At 32.4% G+C, this 26,867-nt stretch overlaps 3 protein-coding genes across 4 annotated transcripts; 1 reads left to right on the top strand and 2 right to left on the bottom strand.

Moving 5' to 3' along the window:
• Positions 1 to 5,809: 5,809 nt before the first annotated feature.
• Positions 5,810 to 9,107, top strand: LOC21393176. 2 transcript variants are annotated; one of them, XM_010096314.2, is made up of 6 exons: positions 5,810 to 6,024; positions 6,151 to 6,483; positions 6,709 to 6,846; positions 8,108 to 8,164; positions 8,255 to 8,389; positions 8,939 to 9,107. In XM_010096314.2, exons 2-6 carry the CDS (start codon positions 6,154 to 6,156, stop codon positions 9,002 to 9,004), a joined length of 726 nt encoding a protein of 241 aa, XP_010094616.1. In that variant the 5' UTR covers positions 5,810 to 6,024; positions 6,151 to 6,153; the 3' UTR covers positions 9,005 to 9,107. The 2 variants fall into 2 exon arrangements, with proteins under 2 accessions (XP_010094616.1, XP_024020168.1); XM_024164400.1 differs by having other exon boundaries at positions 6,206 to 6,483.
• A 353-nt stretch (positions 9,108 to 9,460) lies between these two features.
• LOC21393177 (uracil-DNA glycosylase, mitochondrial) lies at positions 9,461 to 13,702 on the bottom strand. The gene is made up of 7 exons (XM_010096315.2): positions 13,346 to 13,702; positions 13,023 to 13,249; positions 12,270 to 12,428; positions 10,881 to 10,911; positions 10,191 to 10,326; positions 9,878 to 9,961; positions 9,461 to 9,625 (listed from the first exon to the last, which is right to left on the bottom strand). The coding sequence occupies exons 1-7, from the start codon at positions 13,614 to 13,616 to the stop codon at positions 9,559 to 9,561; spliced, it is 975 nt and encodes a 324-aa protein (XP_010094617.1). The 5' UTR covers positions 13,617 to 13,702; the 3' UTR covers positions 9,461 to 9,558.
• A 977-nt stretch (positions 13,703 to 14,679) lies between these two features.
• On the bottom strand, positions 14,680 to 20,953 carry LOC21393178 (CTP synthase). The gene is made up of 23 exons (XM_024164403.1): positions 20,549 to 20,953; positions 20,339 to 20,460; positions 19,934 to 20,013; positions 19,383 to 19,469; positions 19,214 to 19,264; positions 18,995 to 19,112; positions 18,851 to 18,907; positions 18,684 to 18,748; positions 18,469 to 18,552; positions 18,311 to 18,361; positions 18,141 to 18,203; positions 18,003 to 18,049; positions 17,801 to 17,870; positions 17,661 to 17,723; positions 16,794 to 16,883; positions 16,669 to 16,707; positions 16,304 to 16,531; positions 16,128 to 16,213; positions 15,846 to 15,894; positions 15,679 to 15,759; positions 15,498 to 15,591; positions 15,189 to 15,379; positions 14,680 to 15,093 (listed from the first exon to the last, which is right to left on the bottom strand). The coding sequence occupies exons 2-22, from the start codon at positions 20,454 to 20,456 to the stop codon at positions 15,189 to 15,191; spliced, it is 1,812 nt and encodes a 603-aa protein (XP_024020171.1). The 5' UTR covers positions 20,457 to 20,460; positions 20,549 to 20,953; the 3' UTR covers positions 14,680 to 15,093.
• Positions 20,954 to 26,867: the final 5,914 nt, after the last annotated feature.

The raw sequence follows: 26,867 nt of genomic DNA on the forward strand, positions 1-26,867 counted from the left end.
CAAGTATATATGAAGGAGTTTGGTTGTTTTCAATTGCTTCGTTTTGGTGGAGGGTTTTTGGAAAATTCATGTGTTTAAATAAGATGACCACTTGGCCTTTCCTCTTCTGATTTCTGTCTTGTTTCTTTCCGTTACTATTGTTATTATTATTATTATTATTTTGATCTTTCATGTGAGATAGAGAATGGCGTGTACTGCATGGTAGAGTAGTACTGATTCTGGTGGATGCGTCTATCAATTCAGTGTTGATTTGTCAAGGCCGAGGTAGCAAGGACAAGTGCCACTTCAGAGAGATCTCATATCTCAGAGAAAGAAAACGAGAGAGAGAGAGAGAGAGAGAAGATAAGTATAACACGACTGTCCTTTTGCATTTCCTTATTATTCACAATCTAGAATAGATGCCCTTCCAAGAGAAAAACACCAACTCATAGAACTATTGCATCTTCCACTTGTTGGAGAGAGATAGGTGTTAGAAGATTTTCTGCTTTATATTCTGAGAAAATTTGGTATATCGGTTGTGGTAAAGTTGCATATACAGTTATAATTAGCTTATTATTATGATTACATTTCTCAATCATCGTTCGAGTCTAACCATAAGGGGGAATGAACGGGTGGCTTCTATATGTTGTTCTGCTAAAAGCACGAGTGAACCTTAATATTGATTATATATTGATCTCCTCTAAAAAAAAAAGAAGGAGAGAGAGAGAAGAATTGGCATATCAATCTTGTATGGGTTAACCTCCTTAAATATAGAAAGTGAGACCACTCATATTGAACCTTTTTTTAAAAATTTTTACAAAATTATCAATTAATAAAAATATCCCACGAGCCACAACTAGTTTCAACAAAAGCATTATAATTGTTGTTTGACCTAGGGATACATGAAAACGCTAATGCAGTACTATTGGATGACACAAACAGTTTGTCAGATTATATTCATGTCTAATCCCATCTCACTGTTTTCTCTGCAATTGGGCGTGAACTACGGAAAGCTTCATCTTTCAGGTGGGACTCCTTGGATAGACATCTCTCTCTCTCTCTTCTTTTCTTTGCTTATTTATTTATTTATTTTGTGTGTAATATAGTTTTTTGTTTTTTTTCCCTCTCTGTGTGCTTTGTGTGGTTCGTAAAATTATCTTCCTGTAAAGCACTTTGGTCTTTAGCTATGCGCTTGGTTTTCTTAAGGGGAAGCAAAATCTGTATCAGAGAAAGCCAATCTATTGACTCGTTTTTGTCAATCTATTTAGTATTATCATTTGTCTCTCAGAAAGTGGAGAGAGAGAGAGTCCGCATTTCAAATATGGAAAAAGTTGTGGTGTGCAGATTTGGAAATCTAAGCATGGCCTTTAAGAAACCTCCATTTTTGGTAAAAAGGGTTTCACCGAACTAATTTGGAAATTGCATTTCCCTTCAAGCAATCCCCAAGTGCCCCCCCACTTTCTGCCTATCTTTTCAAACATCTTGTCCTTTTCTTTGATGATGAAATTTGTTTTTTTTTTTTTTTTTTTTAAAGACTCGTTTATTTTACCGATTTGAGTTTTTAATTTTAGATTTTTATAGTAAAAATCTCTCAGAAAATGTCACATTTAATTTTTTTTGTTACAGTAAAAAACTCTAAAAAAATATCACATCTCAACTCGAATTGAAAATTTAAATCCGCGAAATGAACGAGTCCTAAGTTTTTAACCTCTTTTCTATCTCGTTGCTCTAAAGATTTCGTTCCCTATATATTTTTGTGGCATTCACAGCTTGAGTTGCTCAAAATTTTATGGGCTTCTTTCCCTGTTAGTTTACCTCATTAATTTGGTCATAATGAATGTGTATATATATATATATATATATATATATCTATATATGGAACATAATATATATGGTGGGTGCGTCATGCATGGATAATTAGTACTGATCCACTAATTGTTATAACCAGTTACTTCCATGCACGTTTGACTTTCTCAAACTTAACTTGTTTTCATAATCTTTGTCAAGGATATGCCCAAGCTTATTTAATTTCAAGAAGAAAACGACCTCAAGCTTGAGCCTTTTATAAAGAACTGAACTTGTTGATATGGATATTCTTTTATTTTATTTTATTTTGTCTTCTTTTGCATCTGAGTCTGAGACATCTCTTTTATATATTGGGTGCGTTTGGAATTGGTTCCAAAACGTTTTTATTTTCTGTACGAAAATGAAAATGAAAACGTTTTTAGTTTTATTTTCGAATTATTTCTAAAAATGCGTTTGGTAGTTTTATTTAGAGATTGATTTCAGTTTTAAAAAAAACTGAAACTGCGTTTGGTGGTTTAATTTTTGAAAACATGTAATAATATATTAAATAAATAATATTATTAAATATATTAAATAAATAATATTATTAAATATATTAAATAAATAATATTATTAAATATATTATATAAATAATATTATTAAATATATTAAATAATAATATATTAAATAAATATATTAATTAAACATATATAATACAAAAACGGTTTCAGAAAAGAGGGAAGAAAATGAAAAAGAAAAAAAAAAGTGAAATCCGTTTTTCAGAAAACAGAAAACGAAAACAAGAAAATAAAAACACTTTTTTTTCGTTTTCTGATTTCCACAAAAAGACAAAAACGTTTTTGGTTTTGTTTTTTAAAAAAAATTGTACCAAACACGTTTTTAACACCCGTTTTCATTTTTTTGCTTTGAAAACCGTGAAAAACGAAAACGAAAACGCAAACAAACGGGCCCATTATGTTTTCAGTACGGAAGGACTATGATGTGAAGACAATGTTGAAGAATAACTGTTTATTTATATTCTTTCTTAGTTCTTGTCTCTTCTCTTCCCAAGGAGCAAACGAAAATTAGTAATCATAAAAGTTAGCTAGGATGAAACTGGAGAGAAGGGACTTAGTTAGTTTTTTAGACTCCCAAGAAAATGGTGTGTACGTGCGCGTGCATATATGTATTGGTGTCAAAAAGTGTTTATCACGTAAAGACAGGTTCAAGAAGATACGGGAATGTTTTATTTCTAGAGAGTTTTCTCAGTAGAATCAGAAAAATAAATTACTCATTGTTTTATATTGTTTTAGTTATTTTTAGTTGTTAAATTTATATTAAAAATTATTTATTTTATTTATTTTTTAAATTTAAATTAATTTTAATTAAATTTAACAGTTAAAAAATTAATCTTATTAATAAGACGGTTTATTGAGAATAGTCTCTTATTTTTTAACCTAAATTTATACCAATAACCTACGTGTTGTTTTTGGAAAAGCAGTAAAGATGTAGGTTTTTTTTTAAGATTATTCAGTACGCTAGACGTATCGATAGAACATGTCTTTCTAACCATTGGATATGCGTACTCTTTATTTTTACGTAATTTTATGCATATTCAAGGGACAAAAAACTTAATTTCTAAGAAAACCCAAATTTATACCAATAACCTACGTGTTGTTTTTGGAAGAGCAGTAAAGATAAAGGTTTTTTTCAGAGATTCTTTGGTACGCTGTAGGACAAGTTTTTTGAACCGTTAGATTTGCATATTTTTTTTTTTTTATGTAATTTTATACAGATTTGAGGGACATAAAACCTAACTCACCGGTATATTAATGTACGGGAGAAAGTCCCTTTTTTGGGTTTTAAATTTTGGGAGTTTCTCCCGTAGGACCAGAAAAGTGAAACTACATGTAGGTCTCGTTCGTTTCGCTGATTCGAGTTTTGCTACAGTAAAAAGCTCTCACAAACAGTCACATCTAACTTTTTTACTACAGTAAAAAACTCTCACATAAAATCACATCTCAACTCGAATTCTAAACTCGAATCAGCAAAACGAACGAGGCCGTAGTTTCATTTTTTTCAACCGTTTTCAGCCTTCATATATGTATCAAAAACTGTACGTTCTGCATACTTTTTCAATCTCATTTGATTTTGATCATATCTAACAGTTAAAAAATTAATCCTACTAGTAAGACGGTCTACCGAAGAATCCCATAAATTTTTTGACTTTTTGACTTGTATCCCTCTTTTTAAAATTTCTATTTTATTAGGACTTGATTCCGAATTCAAAATTTTGGAGAACTGGATCCCAAACTCCCATTTTGACACTTAGATCCTCATTTTAAAATTATCAAGCATTAATAAATTTAATTTTGCACCAATCATAATCAATTGATTTTATCACCTTTTTTACCTTAAAAAGATTTAATTGATGTTTAAATTCATTAAATCAACAAATAAAAAATCTAAGTGATTTACAAAATCTTTGAGTTGTTAGTTCTCCTCGTCTTAAGGGTAAGGGTCGCTCTGCTCTCTCAAGACCTAAGGCGAGTTCATCAGTTTCATTAGAGTCAGCATTATATTTGACTCAGTGACTAGTATCTCTATATCTCTAAGCTAGTCACGTTACTCTTACTCGGACCACGCATCCTAACTAAAAATTTGAAACAAACATTTTAAGGCAAATTACTGTAATTTTTTTGTCTCTAGTAAATTAAGAATATTATATCATATCCTACTCAATAAAAATATTATATTTGTGTCCCTATTTATAATAGATAATTGTAACTATACCCACCCTCGCTCAGTGGTGGAGCCATGTAAATACTAACAAAATGGGAGTTTGGGGGACCTAGTTGTGCAACTTTTCAAAATGAGGACCAACTGTTAAAAGGTTAAACAAAAACTCACTCCTTTACCGCAACATCATTCCTCGTGAATGTCTTAACAAGATGGATTAGTTTTCCACATAATTTCTCTCTTCTATGTTGGATTTGTATAAAGTAATTAATGTTATGTATTTCAAGAATCATTTGCATGATTCAAGAATAAATTCAATAATTAGCTTTAATTAATGTATGTATTTCAAGAATCATTTACATGATTTAAGAATAAATTCAATAATTAGCCTTTTTTTTTTTAACGAAGAATTAGCTTGTTTTGACTAACTTCATCACTTCCAAACCAAGACTCTTCTCATCAAAGTTGCTTCATAAAGAACACCAATAATAATTTACATCCTACACATTGCGGATTTACTTGTTTAAAGTGTGGTGAAATCGGTCCTTACTTATATTGTAGAGTCATTCACATTTTAATTCCTGATTTTCTTTAATAAAATCTTTTCGTATAAAAAAATGTATATATAAATTTATTTCTCACAATGTCATAATAAATTACAAGTATGATTTTAAAAGCACTTATATATATAAAAAATAAAAATCAACACTCTAACCAATAGCAACCAAACGATATAATTTATAATAAGTTATACTTGATGTTAAACTTAACATTAAAAAAAAAAACATTGGAGAGTGTTTTTTTTTTAAACTTGAAATGTTATAATTTTGCATTCTGACGATTAATTTGGGACTGACTTGGAATGCTTTGGTGCTTCATCAATATTATGCATATGTTTTTAATTGTAGCAGAAAAAATTAGATGTGATTTTTTGTGAAAATTTTTAACTGTAGCAAAATTGGAATTAAAAACTCGAATCAACGATTCGGCTCCGTTTATTTCACTTATTCGAGTTTAGAATTCAAGTTTTGCTACAGTAAAAAACTATCAGAAACAATCACATTTAACTTTTGACTACAGTAAAAAATTCTCACATAAAATCACATCTCAACTCGAATTAAAAACTCGAATCAGCGAACTAAACGGACCATATCCAGTAATCTTGGGTGTTGTCCCCACGAATTTGATCGGAAGCCTCTCAATTTTTCCTTTTTGATAATTAAATAATGTGATAAATAAATAGCCGGTTTTGTGTACATATCTACATGTGTGGTTCAGGTTGTCCTGTGTTTGACTGCTTGCCATATTGGCCTCTGATTTCATTTCGATCTGTTGTTGCTTCTACTGCTGCTATATCCTCTTTAGTCGTTAGGCTCTCTAGAATTAAAGAAAAATAAATAGGGGTCGACGATGATTACTGTCTTATTTAATATGGACTAAATATTCTCACCTTTATATCATCAGCAAAGTTTGTCTCTGATTAATTCGAACGTTTGATTTTGGCCGCTCACCAATTCCCAGGTTTATTTATTCTCTTTCTTCACTCTTTTCTTCCTTGATTATTATTATTTTTTCCCTTATGAAACATCTTTGAATTTGAGCAAATTAATTTTGACCCTAAAGTACACATTTTTTTTTTGGGTTCAGAATATGAGGAGCATAAATGTAACAAGCCACAACTCTAATTGTAATTTGGCTCCAGGAATTCAGTACTGGAAGTACTTGGTTACTAATGGGAAATTCAATACGAACAAGATGAGCAAAATTTCGTTTTGTGGACATTCCAGTACTTCAACTGGAGGATGGAGTTGTAATTTCCATCAAAATGGTCGGAAATCACATAATTATAGGCATAACTTTTCCATATCATCTTCCCTGGACGATCATGCAATCTCTCCAGATGACTCAGATGATGGAGATAGTGATGGCAAAGATCCAGAATCTACCAAAGCTGACTCAAACGATGGAGATTTAAATAAGGTATAGATACGTTATGTAGAGAGTTATTTATTTATAGATAAAAAATAATAATTTAGTAATTTATAGATGTTTGAACTATTTATTAATTTATAAATCAATAAATATTTGTTAATCCTAAAAGATCACTCTTAAATTAATATATAAAGGACTAATTCCGTAAGTTGGATAAAATTTTGGATCTCCCTAGTGAACTCTAGGGTTTAATCAAAATTGTCTTTGTTTCAGGAAATATACAGTGGAAGTATCAGAGAGAATCTTGAAAGAATTGTTGGGCAAGACGATTCAACGTTTAGTGGGATAGACCTGGCCACTCTTATTAGGAACAAGTACGGCAGGTCTTATGACGTTCAACTTATAAAGAAGGTATTTGTTTTTTTTCAAATTCACAACATTACTGCAATAGTATATGATTTAAAAGATTCTATTATTTAATTAAGCATCTAAGAACATCTCTAATGAAATGCTAAATTAGTATGATTACGAAATTTTAATATTTGAATAGAAAAATCACCTTATAATATGTCTGGTGTTAAATCGACAAACATAGAATAGAGTTCATATTCATCATAGAGGTTATAGAACAATGACATGTTTACCAAACCATAATAGAATGGAACGGTGAAGGTAACCAGTTAGAAAGTAAAATAAAAGAATAAGAACAGCAACTATTGATTATTTTTCTAATGTTTACTTACCTTAAGTGAAATGAGTAACAATTCAATTCCCTTTAGTACTTAATAAACTTAGTTATAGAGATCTCATCAAATATCATTACTTTTTACATAATTAAATAACCATTGGCTTATAAAATATAAGGATTAATCTTATAAATGCTCAATAAATTTTATACTTTGTTCCAACATGTCTCTGTATTGTATCCTAGTTCAAATATTCTATGCATTTATAAAACATGATGACGTGAAATTATTTGAACTTTTATAAATACTCATAAACTATTGATTTTAAGTTAATTTGTCCCCAGAATTATAACTTTTTTGTCAACTTGCCCTAAATTTTTTAAAGATAGGAGGCAAGTTGGCACAAAATCAATAATTCAGTGTTATTTATGAGATAGCATTAGTTCAAGAGGTGTTTTAAACTATTTTTCATACTTTCGGGGCCGAAACGATCCATTTTCAAGATTCGAGGGCAATGTTAAAATATTGTACAAAGTTCAAGGGGTACTTATGAAATTAATCCAAAATATAAACTGATCAAGAATATATACAAAAACTTGACTTCATTCCCTTTTAATCGCAAATAAAAACAATAAAGGGTAAGAATTGATATTCCCTTTATTGATTTCATATACCGCAGGTGCTCACCAACAACACTTGTTAGTTTCGTAATTAACACATAATTAAATAAACAAAGGAAAGCACTTATGTTTAGTTCATGGATTCAGAATCATTCTCGTTTTACGTGTGTTTTTTGTGAGAGAAAATACTGTAGTGAGCAACGAACCATGATTCGAATCATGACACGAATTCCCCTTCCAAAGTAATACACCCTTATTGTGACAGTTGAATGTGTTCATGTATTATCATATCATGTGAAGGAGCTGAAATCCAGATTGGCTTTGATTTTCACATGTTCTCACTCTAAAATATATGTCTGAATTTAGGAGTTCATGGGAAGAAATCTGCTGGCTCTAAACGTCATGTGGAAGTACAGGGAGCAGGTATCAAATTCTCTAGTGGTTAGAAATTGCTCTATGAGAAGTATCACCATTTCTTACAAACTGCATTTTTGTATGGATATGTACATGTAGAGATCATTTCCACTGACAGAAGAAGAGTATATATTGAGGCTTGATGACGTGGCAAACAACTTGAAATGCTGGGGAGCTGTGTCACACATCCGGAATAGCCTCCAAAACTCCAAGGAGAGGCCTCGGATAGGAAAGGTACACTCACATTCATCAAATTAAAAACATTAATAATAATTTCTTCCTAAAAGAAAAAAAAAGAATAATCTCAAAAAAGTTACCCTCAAACGACTATAAAAGTTTACTACACCAAAAAAGATCGGTGTCAATTGGACATTTCAAACATCATGGATTAAAGTGCCTAAAACCTCTCGGTTTAGTGGCATTAGGGAGTTTGAGTGGAATGGAGTTTAGATAAAGAGTTACAAGTTCAATCTTATGTAAACATCATGGATTAAAGTGAAATTTGCTAGAAAGTTGGGTTTTAGGATTAGTCCTTAACGAAAAAGTAATTTTTAATTTTAAAAAAAGAAGATAAATACCATTTTAAAGTGCACCAGTTTAAATTTGTATCATTTCTTACTTAATATCATTTTCAATCAAATAATTATATTAATTAAAAGATATTAATAAAAAATATGAGATATTAAGAGTAAGTTAACTCTTTCTTTCTTTTTTTTTTTTTTTTTTTTTTTTTTTTTTTTTTTTTTTTAATTTTCATGTGATATGGGTATACGCATGACGCAGGCAGTCAGCATTTTTATAGATATGGACGAATCAGGAGGCCGTGCAAATGAATGGATTTACAAGTAATCGATCAAGCACAATATAGCCGAATTCAACAATGAAGGACAACTTTTACCTGATTTTTTTTTTTTTTTTTTTGCTTGAAATACCTGAAATTAATTACAAATGTAGTTTTATCTTTTTTTTTTCCGGGTGGTGGTACGTGACTGTGAAATAGCATATTTTACATCTCTCTCAATGGTTCAAGGATGCACACAGTTAGTTTAACAGCTGTTGTTGTTGTTGTTTTTTTTTTTTTTTTTTTTTAAATTTAATTACAATTCTTGTTATGATAGCCAAGCAGTGAATATTGTTATTCATATAGCTAGGAGGGACTGGTTTAAACCAAGGAACTCTCTGTTCCACACAAATATAGATAAGATTCTGAAAAAGACTGGGAAGGAAAAATAGCATTAGTTATCTGGCAATCCCAATTGAGAAGAGCAACAAAAACAAGTCAGTCAGTCTAAAATAAGACAAAATATATCAAAAGTGCCCAAACCCCGTACGTCTTTGCAAAGCCCCAACAGTTGTATTATGTATAAATTAGTTAGTACTAGAGAGCGATGGGTCTTGTATTATTAAAGCTGCCAATCTATTGAGGGGATTCCCATTTTCTCCAGAAGCTCGTTGGTACGAGAAAAATGCCTGCGCAGATCATCGAAAGGCAATTGATTACGCGATTATCGCTATTTTTATTATGGTTTTCTTTTTATCTGTGAATGAAAGTTACCAATGATATAACCAGTTATGTGATAAACATTAATTCCTAAGAATAGGCTAAACGAGGAATCAACCAAACAGAAGGGTTCCATGATGCATACACCGGGGTGTTGCCAAGAAATCGAATATGATCTTTCAAAATTATGTTGTTATGTTCTTATATTGAATGATACTAACCTGCAGCCGAAGAAGCCTCTGTTTGCAGACAAACCAGAAGGATGTGCAGCTTTCAGAATGTGATGTTTGGACTCATCAATTAACCTGCACACAAATTTCTCAATGCAAACAAAGAGGAAAATCGCTGAACTTTTTAAAAAAATATTAAGCAAATATATATATATTCGTCTGATTTCTCGAGTTTCTCTGTGTAATTCCAAATATTTCCCAACACAATACTCTACCAAAGATTCCTTCAACTTGTTCTGCATGTGCATGTTTTCTAACAAAGATCCAGTGCCTACATAAATCTAGAAGAACAAAATAAACGTACCTGCGTTTCTCTTGTGCTGAGTTTCCCCATAAAAGAAAAACAACTCCTTCCTTTCTTTGCGAAATCGTTTTAATAACAGCATCAGTAAATTGCTCCCATCCTTTCTTTGCATGAGAGTTTGCCTGATGTTTCCTGACTGCATATGAAAATTAGTAGAGACGTAAAGTTGAGGGACAAAAAAAGGAACGCCAAGACATGCACTTCAAGGGGGGGAAAAAAAATATATCAGGGAAGAAAAAGCTTCTGTAGATAATTTTATGCGTCTGCTAATTACCTTAGAAGGAACGTTGAACAAAAAACAAAATGAACACTTCTAATGTAATTTTAAGTATAACAATAAGTCATTTTTAAGTTCTTTTTGTGAGAAGTATTTGAAAAACAAAATCATGCAGACCTCAAGTAAAATGACTGGATCTAGAATCTGTAGAATTGACCACAAAAGTCTTGCAGAATATCTTTCCCGTGAGTACAGAGGGCTTAAATCTAAATTGGATGAAAGGGAACACAGTACAGAGGCAATGAATGAGAAAATAACTACGAGAAGCTTAGAGTCCAAAACAATAGGGAATGACAACTCAAGAAAGACAACAATTTTCTGTATGCTATATGAGCTTGACATGGAAATGTGTTGTTCTCATGTGATGCATTATTTCAGTAGTAATCACCAAACATCATATTTAGTAGTCTTACCAGTGAGAACAGCATTGAGCAAGAGGACACCCTACAACGGAAAATAGGACATATTCAGTCTTTCGTGCATGCATATTTTGGTCAAACTCAAAGCAATAAAATTTCTTTTCTACAATTGTACAAAATAATCACTTTGAATTAAATATAACACAGGGTCCAAAGACTAACTAACTACGCATGGTCAGCACAATTGAGCTTACACATCTCTTCTTTGGCAATTTCGAATTGGGCAATCCTTATTGAAAAGGCCGAGAAATTTTCTCGTGGAAGCTGTTCTCATGTTTAGGCACCCTCAGGTAATATACCAATCTAATGTATGAAAAGACTACCCCTCGCACTACAAATGTTCCAAGAGATTCCTGATAGGACTAGAATTCACAAAAACACAATAGCACTGAAAAATAAATGGATGTTTTAGTGAAAAATTTCTAGGAAAACCCCAAGAAGATGAATCACAACACAAGCCCCCGTAGTAGTTCGAGGAACTGCTACACCTGCTCACTTGGTTTCCCAAGTAATCTACTCACTAGCCAACCAATTAACTCCCTAACTAACCTCTAGTCCTTCTATTTATACCACTGACCCACTTGTGACCATTCGTAAGAGAATACAACCAACTGTAACAAACTAGTAGAGTTCAAACTCTATCCTTGTAAACAAACTTCCACAATTACTCTGCCTCTGCTCCTCTACTTCCTCCTCTCACTTAAGTGTACAGAATAGGAGGCTTATGAATTCCTTCCATGCTTACCCAGCAAAGTCATCAAGTGGGCATGGCACACCTCAAAAAAGAACTAACCGATTTTCTCTGTTTTATTTCTCCTACTTCAAAACCCGGCCTCATGGCTCACCTCCTTGAAGAAATAATAAAAATAATAATAATAAAAATAATAATAATAAACACATGTGCTGTGCTTGATAAAATTCTACCAATTATCTTGATTACATCCTCAAGTTATAAAACTTCAACTGGCAGATCGAAATCTGTTTGTAGGTGACATCTCTAAATCTATTAACTGAACTTGCTTCATTGTCTACAAATCTAATCATAAATCTGGACTTGAGTATGTTATCCCAGGCCCATCATTGATGTTGTCCCCTATTTTTTGCCCCTTTTTTAAGCATCAATAAAACATTCAAATATTTTATTTGGTGTTATAGCAATCGATCAAATATAAGATTACTCAAAACCTACACCAAATGTTAACTATGAAACTTTAAATATCTTGGAAAAAAAATATGGCCCCACTGAAGAACAAGGATCTCAAAAAAGTATCTATAAATTATGCCAGATCCCAGATTACATTGATATGGAAAGACGTTGTCCTGCCCATAAAGTAAAAATATTACATTACAAAACTCCAATAATGTATGAAAGAAACTACATACCTGCACGGCCCATTTTTCCAGATTTCCATGAGATGGAATGGAACAGCCAACATCTTGCTTAAGTTCCTTGAAAATGTTGACGAGACTTGAAGGCACCTTAACCCCCTCAGGCACAGAGAAGGATAGACCCATTGCTTGGCCCAGACCATGATATGGATCCTAAAAAAATATATAATGTGACCAACAAACCAAAGTTCAAAATGCAACATATTAGCTCCCTTATCCAGAAATTGTAGTTCTGCTATTGTACAAGGGCCAAAAAGTTGTAGTTCTTGCTCAACTGTCATACAGCTTGACAATGGCAATGCTTACGTTTTATTTATTATCATTGTTATTGTTAGTAATTATTATTATTATTTTGTATAGAAACCAAACAACACAAAACTTATTAAGCATTAGAAAGTAAATTATTGCCATATTTCCTAGAGAAACATTTGAGGTTCTGTTTTCTATTATTACTTTCACAACCAAAAAAAAAAAAAAAACTAAGTAAACCCTTTACTTTTTCTCTTTTTTCAACATTAAAAGCACAACTGTAGTAATGCATTAAAATCTGAAATTTCTAGTTTAATCAGAAACCATTGTTCAAAATGGCAACATCTTAATTCCATGATTCCGAAATAAAAGTCCGCAAAAGTCTAAAAGAATTGGCTCTTAGAGATTCATGTTTTCTTCTCTGCTTTTTCCCCTCATCCAAATCCACAACCATCAAATTCTAAATTGGTAACGAGTAAGGAAGAGCATAGAAAATACCTGGCCAAGAATAACAGCCTTGACCCTATCAAAAGGAGTGGAATTGAGAGCATTGAAGATCAAATGCGAAGGCGGATATACAGTAACCCCAACGGCAGATGTCTCAGACTCCAAAAACTTGGAGAGATTCTTGGCGTAGGGCTTCTGGAATTCGCCTGGAAGCGCCTCCAACCAGCTTTCCTCCACCAACAACTCCTCCAACTTCACGTATCCGCAACCTCCTTCACCTGAATAATTAAAAATATTCGTTAATCTTTGTTAATTCCACATGAAATTCTCCGATTATGCAACGAAATAAGGTTTTTTTTTTTTTTTTTGTTTACTTTGGGAATTGGAGACTCTTTGAGAGCAGATTTTGAGGTTGCGCCTGGACTTGGCGAGGACCTTTTGGAATTCCATGCGCGACTTTTGGTCGGCGGAGAGGCCGTCGGCGCCACCATCGCCGATGCCGGAGGAGGAGGAGGAGCGATTGGGGATGATTCCATTTGCGTCGCATTTGTTGTTGGTAGAGGAAAGCGTCTGTTTGAGGCGCTTCGCGGATGGCTGTTGCAGTGGGGGGAAGAAATCCGTTAGGGTTTTGGCTTTGGACGCCATTGCTGGAGCTCGATTCTTCCTCTCTTTGGCTTCCCCTTCTGCTTCAGTGATTTGGCGGGAAAATTACCGATTAGCAACGAATGTTGGAGTTCTCAAAACTCTAAGCCAAAATGGTTAAAAAAATATATTATTTATATTACACGTTAAGTGTCCCTTTAGTTTGTTGATTCGAGTTTTTAATTTGAATTGAGATATAATTTTATATGAGAGTTTTTTACTGTTATAAAAAAAATTAAATGTGACAGTTTCTGAGAACTTTTTACTGTAACTAAACTTGAATCGATAAAATAAACGGGACCTAAAAAAATGAATAATTGGCATTCAATTAAAGACAAATTATACTGTTGTTTTTAAATTTTGAGCCGTGTCACAAAATATCTCATAAAATTCAATTTCTAACGTTCGTTCCGTTGAAAAATACTTGTACAACAGAGTGGACATTTGGTTTATGGATTAAGAATCATGATTCAGAACAATTCTCGATTTATGTGTGTTTTTTTGAAAGAAAATACTGTAACGAACCACGAATCATGATTCGAATCATGGTATGAATCTAACAACCAAACATACGAATTTTTTAAAGGAAAAATAAATCATTTTAAGAAACTGTTTTTTTAAAAATAGAAAAATATGGGGTGTGCATGAAGATATTTATAGAATTATAAAGGATTTTAATTTTAAAAAGAGAATAACTTTAATTTTTAAATATGTTGGGCGCTTTATTAAAAACTTGGGGTGTCAATAAAATTGTCATTTATTCAATAATCTTTCAATCCAATATTTGTGATGGTTTCTCAAACAAACTGCTCGACAAGAACTACATAAGGATTGGAAGAGGAATTTGTAATTAGTGTTCACAAGTTTGTGCTAACTGAACCATGACCTGACTTGCTTGCAGCTTGTAATAGTTGTAAAAATTCATTGTAAAAATTCATTGAGATGGGAACCCCAAATGGATATCATTTTCGAAACCGTATCCAAGACTGTAGAGAATCTTCTAATCGTTCTCGAGCAACTAGAAAGAGATGTTTTAACCAGAAAGAACTCAATTCAGATGTAGGATAAGGAGAAATTTGAATAAAACTCCCTCCACAAAGTTTAAGTTGACATCTACAAGGCCTACAATCGATGCAACATTAGAGTTTCACTATCATATTGATAAAACAAGTTGAGGAGAAGGGAAAGAAAGCAACCCCCATAACATTTTTCCCAATCGCTAGTACAACTGTGGAACTTCGACGATCTGGTTCCCGTTTAAAAAAACCGGGATCCGCTCGAGTTCTATTGCAAAATTCAGTTATATCAAACCCAATACCCCACATGACTGTACACAAGAACCCAATCCTCTTCAAATATCACTACCAAAAAGAAGGGACCAAAAAAAAAAAAAAAAAAAAAAACCCCCCATAGTAAGATCCTAGCAACCACACTTGTAATGCAGTAATAGAAGGGCATCACTTGGGCTTATAAGTTATAACTAGTGTAAAAAAAAAAAGCCTCCATAGTAAGATCCTAGCAACCACACTTGTAATGCAGTAATAGAAGGGCATCACTTGGGCTTATAAGTTATAACTAGTGTACCCCATTGCAAATGCTGTAAATGCCATCTAGTGTCCCATTTGATGCCTTAGTTGCAGTTCCATTTTGGTATATTATGGCTGTTTGGGTGTCAATCGTGCCTGCTGCCATTGGAATAATCCTTTTGTTCTCAGATCCTTGTAAGAGGAGACTATCCAACTGCCCGCATGCCGCTGCTATAAGCCCTGTTTCGTAAGTGAATCACAATATGAGCTAATTTCTTTGCCTGTATTTATACTCGTAAGAACTTGAAAACAAACAACTACTTTGATGGAAAATGAGTGAGGAAGAAGAGCTAGGTACCTGAGAATAAAGCAGAAGGTTTCCCTGGTCTTGATTTAAATTCGGGATGGAATTGTGCGCCAATGTAGTATGGATGATTCCTTAGCTCAACAATCTGCCAAAACCAAAACGTCAAAACTCAGGCTGATGATTCATTAAACATACAAAAGAGTAATTAAGTCCAATATGTGAAAGTACCGACCTCCATGCGTCGACCTGATATGTCTTTCGCTGTAAAAGAGAGACCAGCTTTTTCAAGGCGTCCTACCATTTCCGGATTCACCTGCAGCACAACTTATTTATTCTTCTTGCCCCAAAATATCAGTTTCTTGAACCACAGAAATCCATATGCAATTTTACACTACATACCTCGTATCTGTGCCGGTGTCTCTCATCAACAAAGGTCTTATTTCCATATCTAAAGCAACACAAAATGCAAAACATTAACCATTAAGGTTAGACATCTCCTTCCTCAAACTAGTACCTATCTAAATTTTAATCTGTATAAATAGCTACTAATTGTCCAATTGCTTTCTCTGACTGCTTCTTTATCTTTTTTGGTAATCCCAGGAGATTCAAACAATACAAACAACCAGCAATAGAGTACATCTACATGCAATGCACACAAATTTTCTGAATTTAAATGCTCACAGTTTAGCTGATTTGCAGTCCATAGTCTGAAAAAATGTTCTCCTTGATCCAAGGCGCATGGTGCCACCCATATGTGTTTTGGAGCCCTGTTTGAGTGGAAAAAAGATCACATACAGGAGAATTGCAGAGGACCAACAAACATACATTGAACGGATCAAAACACGTAAAATCTTGACCTCCGGCATAAATATAACACATGGATTCTTTGTTTGAGGATCGAATTCAGTGCTGTTAGCATCTTTCAGACCAAGAATGGATCGTGCCAACTCAATCACTGCTATCTGCATTCCAAGGCAAATTCCAAGGTAGGGAATTCGGTTTTCTCTTGCATACTTTGCTGCTAGAATCTTTCCTTGCACTCCTCTGTCACCGAACCCTCCCGGAACAAGAACACCATCTGCGCCCTGAAGATAAGACAGGCTAGTCAGAAGATGGGCAGAGACAAACAACTTAACAAAGGACAAATCTATTGAAGCTATATAAGGATCACAATTATAGGATGCAGAAAAACCAAGACCATAAAAGCAAAGAAATCACAAACCTTCAATAACTTCCACGCAGCCTTGTAAGCATCAGGATTCTGCTAAAATGAACAATGTTTCATCAAGACACGAAACATCGTGAAAGATAAAAACGTAAATGATGTGTAATCTGAAAATTAGTAACCTCTTTTGCAGTTGCATCTTCTAAGTCACAAGCTGCAATCCAGTCCACAAAAAGCTTCTTACGTTGCGCAACAGATGCATGCAAAAGAGCCTGCACAAAACATTATGGATTCATATCTTATAGCTCATTCTCGTTTCTGCTTTCGAGCTATGCACATAATACTTATGTAGACATATATAATAGAAATAAGTCCACGAAGTATATTTATATTACATGCATACTTGATTTCCAAGAGAAACTAAACTTAGTTAGCAAGAACCTTTAAGACTTCAAAGCTTACTAGGTAAGCTACAGTATAAAAACTGATGTATTAATCAATATCAATCTATTGTCATTGGAACATTAATCCTTCTTTACCCTGATAATCCCCTAAAGTAGAGACTTCTAATTACTAAAAAGTATCCTCAGCAAAAAATTTACTAAAAAGTAATTTTTCTGTGAGAAAATCTGGAGACAATAATGGAGGATCATGAATAGAAGAGAACAGTGCTGACAAAATCCTAAAATGATTAAGGAGCTCTCAGTAAATAGAAGGTTTACAAAAATATATATATACATATATATATTAGGCTATCATAGACCAGAAAATACTTCATATTATCATCACTTACTAATCAATACTATGAAGAAAAATCATTGAATCAAAATCTGGACTCATCCATACTCAAAAAAATGAGGACTCGTCTATAGCTCAGAAATTTCATGGATATGACACAAGACTGAATTATAAAGGCCGTCATATGCAAGGTATTATTCTTAGAATCTTAACATGTAAAAACATATAACTGAGCCAAAAAAATATTGCGAGAACTTAGTTTTATAAGTAGACATCAAAGCATGTGAAACATTTGGCTGTTGACGGTGCACCTTCAGGACAGAGAGGTAGGAATCTGATAGGCCTGTATACTTCCCAACCATAGCAATACGAACCTGTTAATTAAAAGAGATGAGACGGTATTTCTGGCAAGCGAAAGACAAAATGATTTTACTTCGAAGATAAGACCTACCGGCTCATGCAGCAGATCGGCAAGTTCTGCCCTAGAAGTCCATTCCTCCAAGTCAGGCTCTGTAGCTATGCTGCAGATTATCGAACGTTATTGTGAGAGGATGCTTGAGATTGAAAAGGATGATGTCATATGGTGTAGACTGTCAATAGGCAGTAGTGACTTAAAAAGAAAAACCGAGACTGAATAAGCTCTTTAGACAAACCTTTGAAGGTTAAGAACCTTGAATATTGCTTCATGAGCCTTTTGATCCTAATTGACAAGAAGAAAAAGAAATAATCATTTGTACATATAATAGCCAAAAATAGTACAAGAGTGCAAAAAGTCGTGGAGAAAAAAATACCCGTAAGAGCAAAGGAATGTGCCAAATGTTGGGAACGTCATACAGAGTGATGATATTCTCTCTCTGAATAATTGGAAATTTTCAGTTAAGTAAAATACTGCAACTCTGATAGAAATGGAGAAAAACTTTCTAGTAATTTGTAGGACTCATTTTTCTGTATGATCACTTACCGGGACATGGCAAAACTGAGATAGCTTCACCTTCACATTCTCATCAAGTGCCTGCAAGTAAAGAACCTTAAGCTTAGCCAAATCATATGTGCTTATGTGCGCGTGCTCTAGTGTGTATCTGTGTTTTTAATAGAGAGAAAAGGAGGAGAGAGGATAACCGTCGTGCTGCGACAAGCCAGGAGATGTGGGATCAAACCCAGAGATCTGAGTCCCCGTACACTGTGTTGGGTCGGTTTCGTTTTCTGCACACGGCAAACATAACATTAGAACAATGACCAACCAAGTACCTTGTTCTGGTGAGAAAGGAAGATGCACATGGAGGTTTAATAATCTCCTTATGATATGTATGAAACCATAAATTCCTCAAGATTACCTGTTCACCGACGACATTCAGAACAGGCACAAGACTGACATGAATCAAGCAGAAGTTGCCAGCTCCTAAAAAGAAAATTTAAAGGAGTTCAATAATTATTCGACAAAATGTGATCATTAACACACTAGTGTAACATAAAGTAGAAATAGAATAATCTGTCTTCTTACCTACACGGTACGAAAATTGTCCTAAAGCCTCGATGAATGGCATGGACTCGATGTCGCCTGCATCCAAGGAAAGCAGTTAGAAACCAAAACAAAACAGGGAAACTTCACGGTCCCGCGGGATATGAATATTGTTGTCCTGTGTACCTATAGTTCCACCCAGTTCTATGACACAAACATCAGCTGGACCTGGCTTTCCGTCCACCGGCATTTGCGCCGCCCGCTCAATCCACTCTTGAATGGCATCTGTGATGTGAGGGACAACCTGCATATTAAAAAAGAAAAACATTAGAAGAAAAGGCGCCACATAGTATGCATATGTACAAAGAACAGGAAACAGAGAATATTGTGGTGATAGAGAAAAACCTGTACAGTCTTTCCCAGATAGTCTCCCTTTCTCTCCCTATCAATAACGGACTGTAACAAAAGGCATTATTAAAAAACATAAAAGGAAAAAGAAAAAAGATTCAGTATCAATGTTCATTGAGACATAAAAATACACAAAAAGTGGCGTGAAATGAAAGGCACAACTTGCCTGGTAAATCTTTCCAGTGGTAATGTTATTATCACGGGTCAGCTTGATATCTAGAAATCGCTCATAGTTCCCAAGGTCCAGGTCCACCTAAAAAAAACACCCAAAAAAAAAACACAAAAACAAAAAGAAAAGAAAAGAGGATAAGCAAAAAAAAAAAAAAAATGAAAAAGATGAAAAAGAAAAAGGTCATGTTTGACACACAGTATTTGCTGGTTTCTTTGAAGCTCCCTTGTTTGTCGCATATTCATTTTCTTCTTAATACTTTTGTAATAAAGTTATTAAAAGGGCATAAACACGAAGTTTTAGACTTTTGTATTTGGTTTAAGAAAGGACAACAAGATATGTAGTTCCCATATAGGTAGAGATAATTTTTCATACTAATTCATTTCTGATTTATCCCAAAAGAAACATCCTTCAATTCAAACACAAAAATCCAACATAAAAAAAGGAGGAGAAATTTACTGTGAATATCAAATTTCTTGGCTTTCCCAAAAGCTCACCAAAATTTACGACATAAAAAAAAAAAAAAAACAGAGAGATAGTTTGTGTACCTCGCCGCCATCATCTAATACAAAAACTTCGCCATGCTCGAAAGGGGACATGGTTCCAGCATCGGTGTTTAAGTAAGGATCTGAAATGAAAATTAAATAACAGCTTAGAAACCAAAAAAAAAAAAAGGAAAATGAAACATTGAAAACTAGACCATTTATCTGATTATTATAGTACTGCAATTTCAAATCAGTTTTTCCTTTCCACTCAAAATTGCAACAACTGATCTTTTTATGAGTTTCGTTAAAAACAAAAGAGCATAACCTTTTCTTCACGTTTCTCCTTCTTTTTTTTCCTATTTTCAACTCTCTTTCTCTCTCTACTCTCTCTCTCTCTCCCTTTTTTTTTCATTTTTCAAGCAAAATGACTTTCAGAAAAAGGTTAGAAGAAGAAGAAGAAGAAGAGACCAATTTTGATAGAAGTAACGCGAAGTCCACAAGCTTTGAGAAGAAGGCCAATGCTACTGGCTGTCACTCCTTTCCCGAGTCCGCTCACCACTCCTCCAGTTACCAACACGTACTTCATTTTTCTTCACCCAAAACAAAAGCCAATATTTCAAACACCATTCTCCAACAAAAGAAAGAAGAACATACAGACTAAAATGAATGGTAATAAACCTCTTTTTTTTTTCTTTTTCCTTTTTTTGGTGTCGATTTCTTCACTCAACAGAGCAGAGAAACAACAATATGGTTATTTGTTGAGTTTGGACTTCTTGTGGAGCTTTCTTTCTCTTCTTTTTTTCCTGGAGAATTGTCGTTAGAACGAAAACAAGGAAGCAAAAAAAAAAAAAAGTTAAATGGTCTCCTTCTCTCTCCTAAAAGTCAGAGAAAAGAGGTGCAAAGATCATGAGAGATTAATTAAGATGGAATGAGAATTTTTGTTGTTTTTCTTCTTTCGTTGTTTTCGCAGTTAATACGGGAACGAAAGAGAAAGAAAACAAGCAGTGGAAGGGCGAGAATGAGAGAGAAATATCAAAGAGATATTGAAATGCAAAAAGAAAGCAATGCAAATGCAATGAAGGAGTGAGATTTGCAGAGGCTATTGGCGGCTTTTTATATAGGAAATTGTGGAATAGGAAATTGTGGAACCCCGAGAAGGGCAATATGCTAGAACATTTTTTAACAAAGTAAAATAAGTAAAATAAATTTTTTTTATTTTTTATAAAAAAAAATATTTATTCATTTTTTTTTGTAAAAAGATGTCATTTTATAAATTAAAATTTTTAAAAAGTTATTTTACTAATAAAATTTTTTAAAAGAGTTATTTTTACATTTTTTTTTCCAACAAATCCCATGACTAATAAATATTTATTATTTATTTTAAACAAGCAATATTAATTCATAACGGAAAGAGAGATTTTTCTTTCTTCTCTCTCCTTTTTTTTCCCCCCTTGAGAATATCGTTTTTAATCTAAAAACTGATATTTTTTCAAAAAATAGTTGTATTTGCACTTTATGTGGCTCCTCCAACGGTGTACGGTATTCTTTTTTCTCCCCACTAGACATACCACTCAGAGCAATAGCACCCGCCTTTTTGTTTTTGTTTTTTTTTTTCGGATATTCACCTTTTTAGGTTTATTTTAATGCGATAAATTCAATTTTTTTATATCATCAAATAAATAATTTTAAATTAAATTTAATATGCAACTTTATCCGCTTTTACGGTCAATCCTCAGTCTTGGTCTAAAAATACAAAAATAAGGGAGGGGAAAAAAAACCTTTAGAAGCCAAAATACAATCAAAAGATTTTTTCTTGAGTGCTTTTTATTTATTTTTTTCTAATTTTGAGAGTTATAGCCTCATTTTCTTAAGAATAGTTTGACCATTGTAAAGATCAAAACTAATTGTTGGCGGAGATAAAATGTAAATTTGTTTATTAAATCTAATTTAAATAAATATATTTGATAAAATCAAAAATCAAAAATATAATTTGTTAATAAATCTAAAATATAAGGTATAAAAAAATAAATATCCCTATTTTGATTGAAATGTGATAATATGACAGATATACTAGAAAATAATTAAAACCGGCTTTATCCATAACTTTTTTTAACGTGATATAAAAAATTCAGCCTTTGGTTAGTTTTTCATCACAATCTGTCAAAATAATAAGGGACTATAAATCGAAATTCAGATTATAAAATGAGGAGGCACTCAGGGGTATAAATGGAATCCCATAAATGAATCTATTTTTTTTTTTATTGAAATATTTGTATTGTCGTTTAAGAAAAAAAACAAGCCTAAACTCTGGTGCACGGCTCTTGGTGTTTCTAACTGGACTACATATTTTTTTTAATAATGTTAGAATGGGAACTCAAATTTAAATTTTTGTATATTAATTGTGTAGTATATGAGTTATCGTTTTTATATTAATAGATATTTAAAATATTGTTATGTTAATTAATAATAAAAAATTACATTTGTTAATAAAAATATGACAATTCATATACCACATTAATTAGTATTTAAAAATTAGAATTTGAATTGGTGTCACTAACATTATTATTATTATTTTTTAAACACCAACTTGTCTTCAGATTTATGCATCTATTTTACTCTGTCTTTTGGTTCCTTTTGTAAGCTTCTGTTGTTGTTTTTTTTGTTTTTTTTGTTTTTTTTGTTTTGACAAATCTCTTTGTGAGGTTAAGGCTTGATAAATACGGTTTCTTTCTCTGTACATGAAAAATAAATATTCATAAAAATGCAAATCTTGTGTACTTGAAAATTGTGACTCCGCGACCATTACATAAGCTCAATCTTATTTGTAAATATCCGAAACGACCATTACATTAGCTCAATTAAATTTTTTCATTCTAATATTGTATCCTTAAATTTTTGTAAGAATCTAGCATATGATACACAACTTTTTCTTCCCCTTCTTATCATGTGCAAGCTTCGAGACAAATTTAACATTCGAGTATCATATCAAAAAAAAAAAAAATTGTTTTTATATAAAGAACCTAAATGGTTTAAAGATATTTAGCAACATATAAAAATTAAGGCGCTAAATTTATCTCCAATGTAAATACTAATGTCAATGACATATTTAATAATATTATAAAGTGTAAAAATAAAATATTTAATATGCTATTTTTATTTATTTGTGTTCTAATTTATTATGCCTTTTCAAATGCTAAATTTACAGTTTACTACTATCATTAGGTTTTAAAAGTTGTAAAAGTAAACTTTTAATTCAAACATAATTTGAAAATAAAAATTTTATAATGTGTAAATGAAAAAATAAACATATTAACTTATAATAATGAAATGCTAAATTTATCATGTATTATATTTGGTGAGAAATTTGTCAGCAAGTGTAACATATGATAAATTTAGCACAAAAAATGGAGATGCTCTCACATTATCACGTGCGATAAATATTGATGAAGTTTGTTCTAAAATGGGAAAAAAAACTTTCAACTATCTGACACCTAGTTGCATCTCTTGTTATTGTTAAATCGTGAAGTCTAATTATTTTTTTAGTTCTTTTTTGTTTTTAATAAAAAGAGGCATCATGTTTTGAGGAGGTGAACACAGCGAGACTTAGAGATGTATGAGTTATGATTTCTCTTCTAAGCTTCTTCTTCATTATAATAAATTTCTGAAATTTGAAAGTGGCCATACGAAGCTCTCACATTAAGGATGACTTGTTATAAATTAATCTTGTTTATTTTACATGTTTCTTTTTTTTATTTTATTACCATCAATAGCAGAAAATTATAGTGTCTAATTCTTAACTGTTGCAATATTTTTTTAATATTTTATTCCTAATATTACATTTTCTGTTGTTTTGATTGAGATGAAAATATAAACGGTTTGACATTAGAATTTATTATTTGTCATTGAATTGATAGTTTTGTAGAATTATAGTTATTGCTTATTATATAGATGAATTGATTCGTAATTGTTAGTGTTATATATATGCAATTGGTTTTATTATTGTCTCCCTGTTATTGATGAACATATAGATGGATTTATTGATTTTGTTAATTTAATGTCAAAGCTTAATTAGTTTAATAGTCAAAATTTGCTTTATCAACATACTAAAATTTTATTCGTTCATTTGTACTCCATCATCAATATCCATTTAGTACTAAAAACAATATTATCCTTATATCTTTACATAGTAAACCTACATTATCCTTACCAGTTACATTACATCATACCTTATCTACGAGATAATCCACTACAGTTCTATAATCAATTAATCTTATCACAAGTTCAACTGTTACTTTACACTCGGCTTGTCTTCGTTAAATTCGGTTTAATTAGTTAATCCACAACTTCTTCCTTCAGATATATGTAGGGAAGCACACCGGTTTAATATTCTTGATTAATATTATTATATGTTGTTGGAAAAAAAAAAAGAAAAAAAAATGAGTAAACGAGCAAAAACCAAAAGAGATCAAACATTATGTATACATATGTGCCGACTTCAAAAGATCATGTTTTTGATGATATGTATTTGATTTTCATTTTTCTTATAACGACTAGTACTATTTGTGATTTTCTTATAAATCTTATCCATGGTAATTCCTAAACGGTAAACAAAAATTTGGTTTAGACCTAAACTTAAAAATTAACACTAATTATCTTAAACTTATTCACAAACATTTTCATTATATTTAAGAGTAAAATATATTATTTTATATAATTATTCTTGGAACTTTAACAGTATAACAGAAGTCCCTTGTTATATATATCTACTCCGTTGTTTTAAATGTGTACACGAAAATGATCAAGAAAGTATTGAGAAAGTATTGTTTTATCAAGTACTTTAAGGGTTATTAATTCTAATTGGTTCACGGATTTAGAACTATTATTCAAAGTCATTCTCAGTTTACGTGTATTTTTTATGAGAGAAAATACTGTAACGAACTACAAACTATGATTCGAATCAGAGTATAAATCATCATACCAAACACCTTCTTAGCAGCGAAGGAAGGGCTATCTCACCTGACAAACTCAAAAATTTTATCGGTTTGTATAATATGGATAATTTTGAGGTGATTTTGGACTTCCTAAATATTAGTTGACGAAATCGTGAGTCATATTTCTTTCTATTTCATCCATCGTCATAGTAAATTGTTAAATGGCCTTGGGATTGGGATCCCTTTTTATTAAAGGGGAAAAAAAAGGTTATAAATCAATATTAGTATTGAGTTTAAAGTAGTTAGGGCATAAAATGAAACTTCTCTAGAATAATTTATTGATAAGGCATAAAATGAAACTTCTAGAATAATTTATTGATAAGGCATAGAATTAATCCTCGTGGTGGAAGGAAATTTTGGAAAATTAGAAGACAAAAAACAGTAGTAGTTTGACGTACGGGTGATGATACAAGAATAATATGGATGGATCATGTGTTTTATCCAGTGTGGAAGTAAAGGATATTCCAAACCAACACTAAACTAGAAAGCAAAAAAGAAAAAAAAGAAAGAAAAAAAAAAGTGTCAATGGTTTCCCATTCCACTTTCCGAAAGTAGCACACCACAAGTCACAACTGATTTGTCAAACAGAAATTTGATGCCAAAGGTAAAAAGTATGCAGGGAAATGTCGAAGCAGATGGTCCATGGATAAAAGCACTTTTTCTTTTTCTTTTTTTCTTTTTTCTTTGTTCTTTTTTTTTTCCTTAATTTTTCTGGGGGAAAGTGGCTGGGGTACAAAGGATAAACTACCAACCAAAAGGATTCCAGCAAATAATAATAATAATAATAATAATAATTGAATAAAAGGGGAAAAGAAAAAAGAAGCCCAAGAATCCTTGTATTCCAAGAAAATCACCTAACGACCAACCAGCCTCCAACAAAATATTAATCAATGACTCCAGTGATACTTGCATTTTACGTATAATATGATAATATATACGTACACGTACCACTAAAGTATTATAATTACATTATTACATTCTTTTAACTACAACATTTGCATTCTTTCTTGGCTTATACTGTATGCATAATATGAAATCTACATATTTTATCTACTGGCGCTATTAGATTGTAGTAACTTTTAAAAAAAAAAAAAATGAAAAACACATGGGAGCTGAACACACAAAATCCATAGAAGGGCATTAAGGAAAAATAACACCATTATAATTGGACCCATTAAGTGACGCTGACATTTGTGTTGATGAATTTGTATTATAATGCCATGCCTAAGTGTGATTAGATAACAACTTAGCTAGAAGAATTTAGTGCTAAAATTAAATGATACTGTTGTTTGCAATTTATTCTTTTTACTAATTAAAAAAATGATTGGTGGTTGTTGACGGTGAAAATTCGTCAACAAGATTAATTCAAGTTTAGAAGTTATTAATGTGACTTAGCGGCTTAATTTTGCTTAGACGAGGTTTTTAAAGATAATCAAAGAGAAAAGAACAACAAACTTTATAGTGGTTCACCTTTGTCGTTCAAGAGCTATATCCACCATGAGGAGAGAAAAATCTTCACTATGAACTCCGAATACAAGTTTTTCTTATAGATTATGAGCCCCCTGGCTCACTATTTTTTCATGTATATATTAGCTCTATCCCCCCTCAACTTTTGTCATTTTCATCATTACATTCCATCATATACGTCTCATATTCTTGGATGTAATCGTTGGCAGGTGGAGTGTCTGCCAGTCTATAGTGGTCTTTCTCATGTTCCCCTACCAACTTTGCTTGCTTACAAGTCACGTAAGATATCTTGCAGGTTCAGTTTTTCCTCGGATTACGTGCAATCGGCTCCTCAGACGATTATCAAGCCATCTCCGCCCACGTCTATCTGGAGGGGTCGACCTCTCGTATATCTTGACGCCTCTGTATAGTCGACCTCTTGCCCATCTCCATTCTTTTGTACGGTCGACCTCCTGCCTAGCTTGCGGTCGGCCTCTTCGAAGTTCCATTTTGCGAATATTTTGTGTTGAGCTGGCATGGCCATTAATCATCCAGTTGTG

The sequence above is a fragment of the Morus notabilis genome, unplaced genomic scaffold, assembly GCF_000414095.1.
Source record: "Morus notabilis unplaced genomic scaffold, ASM41409v2 Scaffold539, whole genome shotgun sequence".
Classification (NCBI taxonomy): Eukaryota; Viridiplantae; Streptophyta; class Magnoliopsida; order Rosales; family Moraceae; genus Morus; species Morus notabilis.

Coding starts and splice junctions, on each gene's coding strand:
- LOC21393176 (XM_010096314.2), top strand. CDS start 6,154: ATGAGGAGCATAAATGTAACAAGCCACAACTCTAATTGTAATTTGGCT. Junction 8,165..8,254: donor TGTGGAAGTACAGGGAGCAG/GTATCAAATTCT, acceptor ATGTACATGTAG/AGATCATTTCCACTGACAGA. Junction 8,390..8,938: donor AGAGGCCTCGGATAGGAAAG/GTACACTCACAT, acceptor CGCATGACGCAG/GCAGTCAGCATTTTTATAGA.
- LOC21393177 (XM_010096315.2), bottom strand. CDS start 13,616: ATGGCGTCCAAAGCCAAAACCCTAACGGATTTCTTCCCCCCACTGCAA. Junction 10,327..10,880: donor GCTCAATGCTGTTCTCACTG/GTAAGACTACTA, acceptor TTTCATATGCAG/TCAGGAAACATCAGGCAAAC. Junction 9,626..9,877: donor AGAGGCTTCTTCGGCTGCAG/GTTAGTATCATT, acceptor TGATCTGCGCAG/GCATTTTTCTCGTACCAACG.
- LOC21393178 (XM_024164403.1), bottom strand. CDS start 20,456: ATGAAGTACGTGTTGGTAACTGGAGGAGTGGTGAGCGGACTCGGGAAA. Junction 16,708..16,793: donor AAGATGCAACTGCAAAAGAG/GTTACTAATTTT, acceptor TCATTTTAGCAG/AATCCTGATGCTTACAAGGC. Junction 15,592..15,678: donor TATCAGGTCGACGCATGGAG/GTCGGTACTTTC, acceptor TGGTTTTGGCAG/ATTGTTGAGCTAAGGAATCA.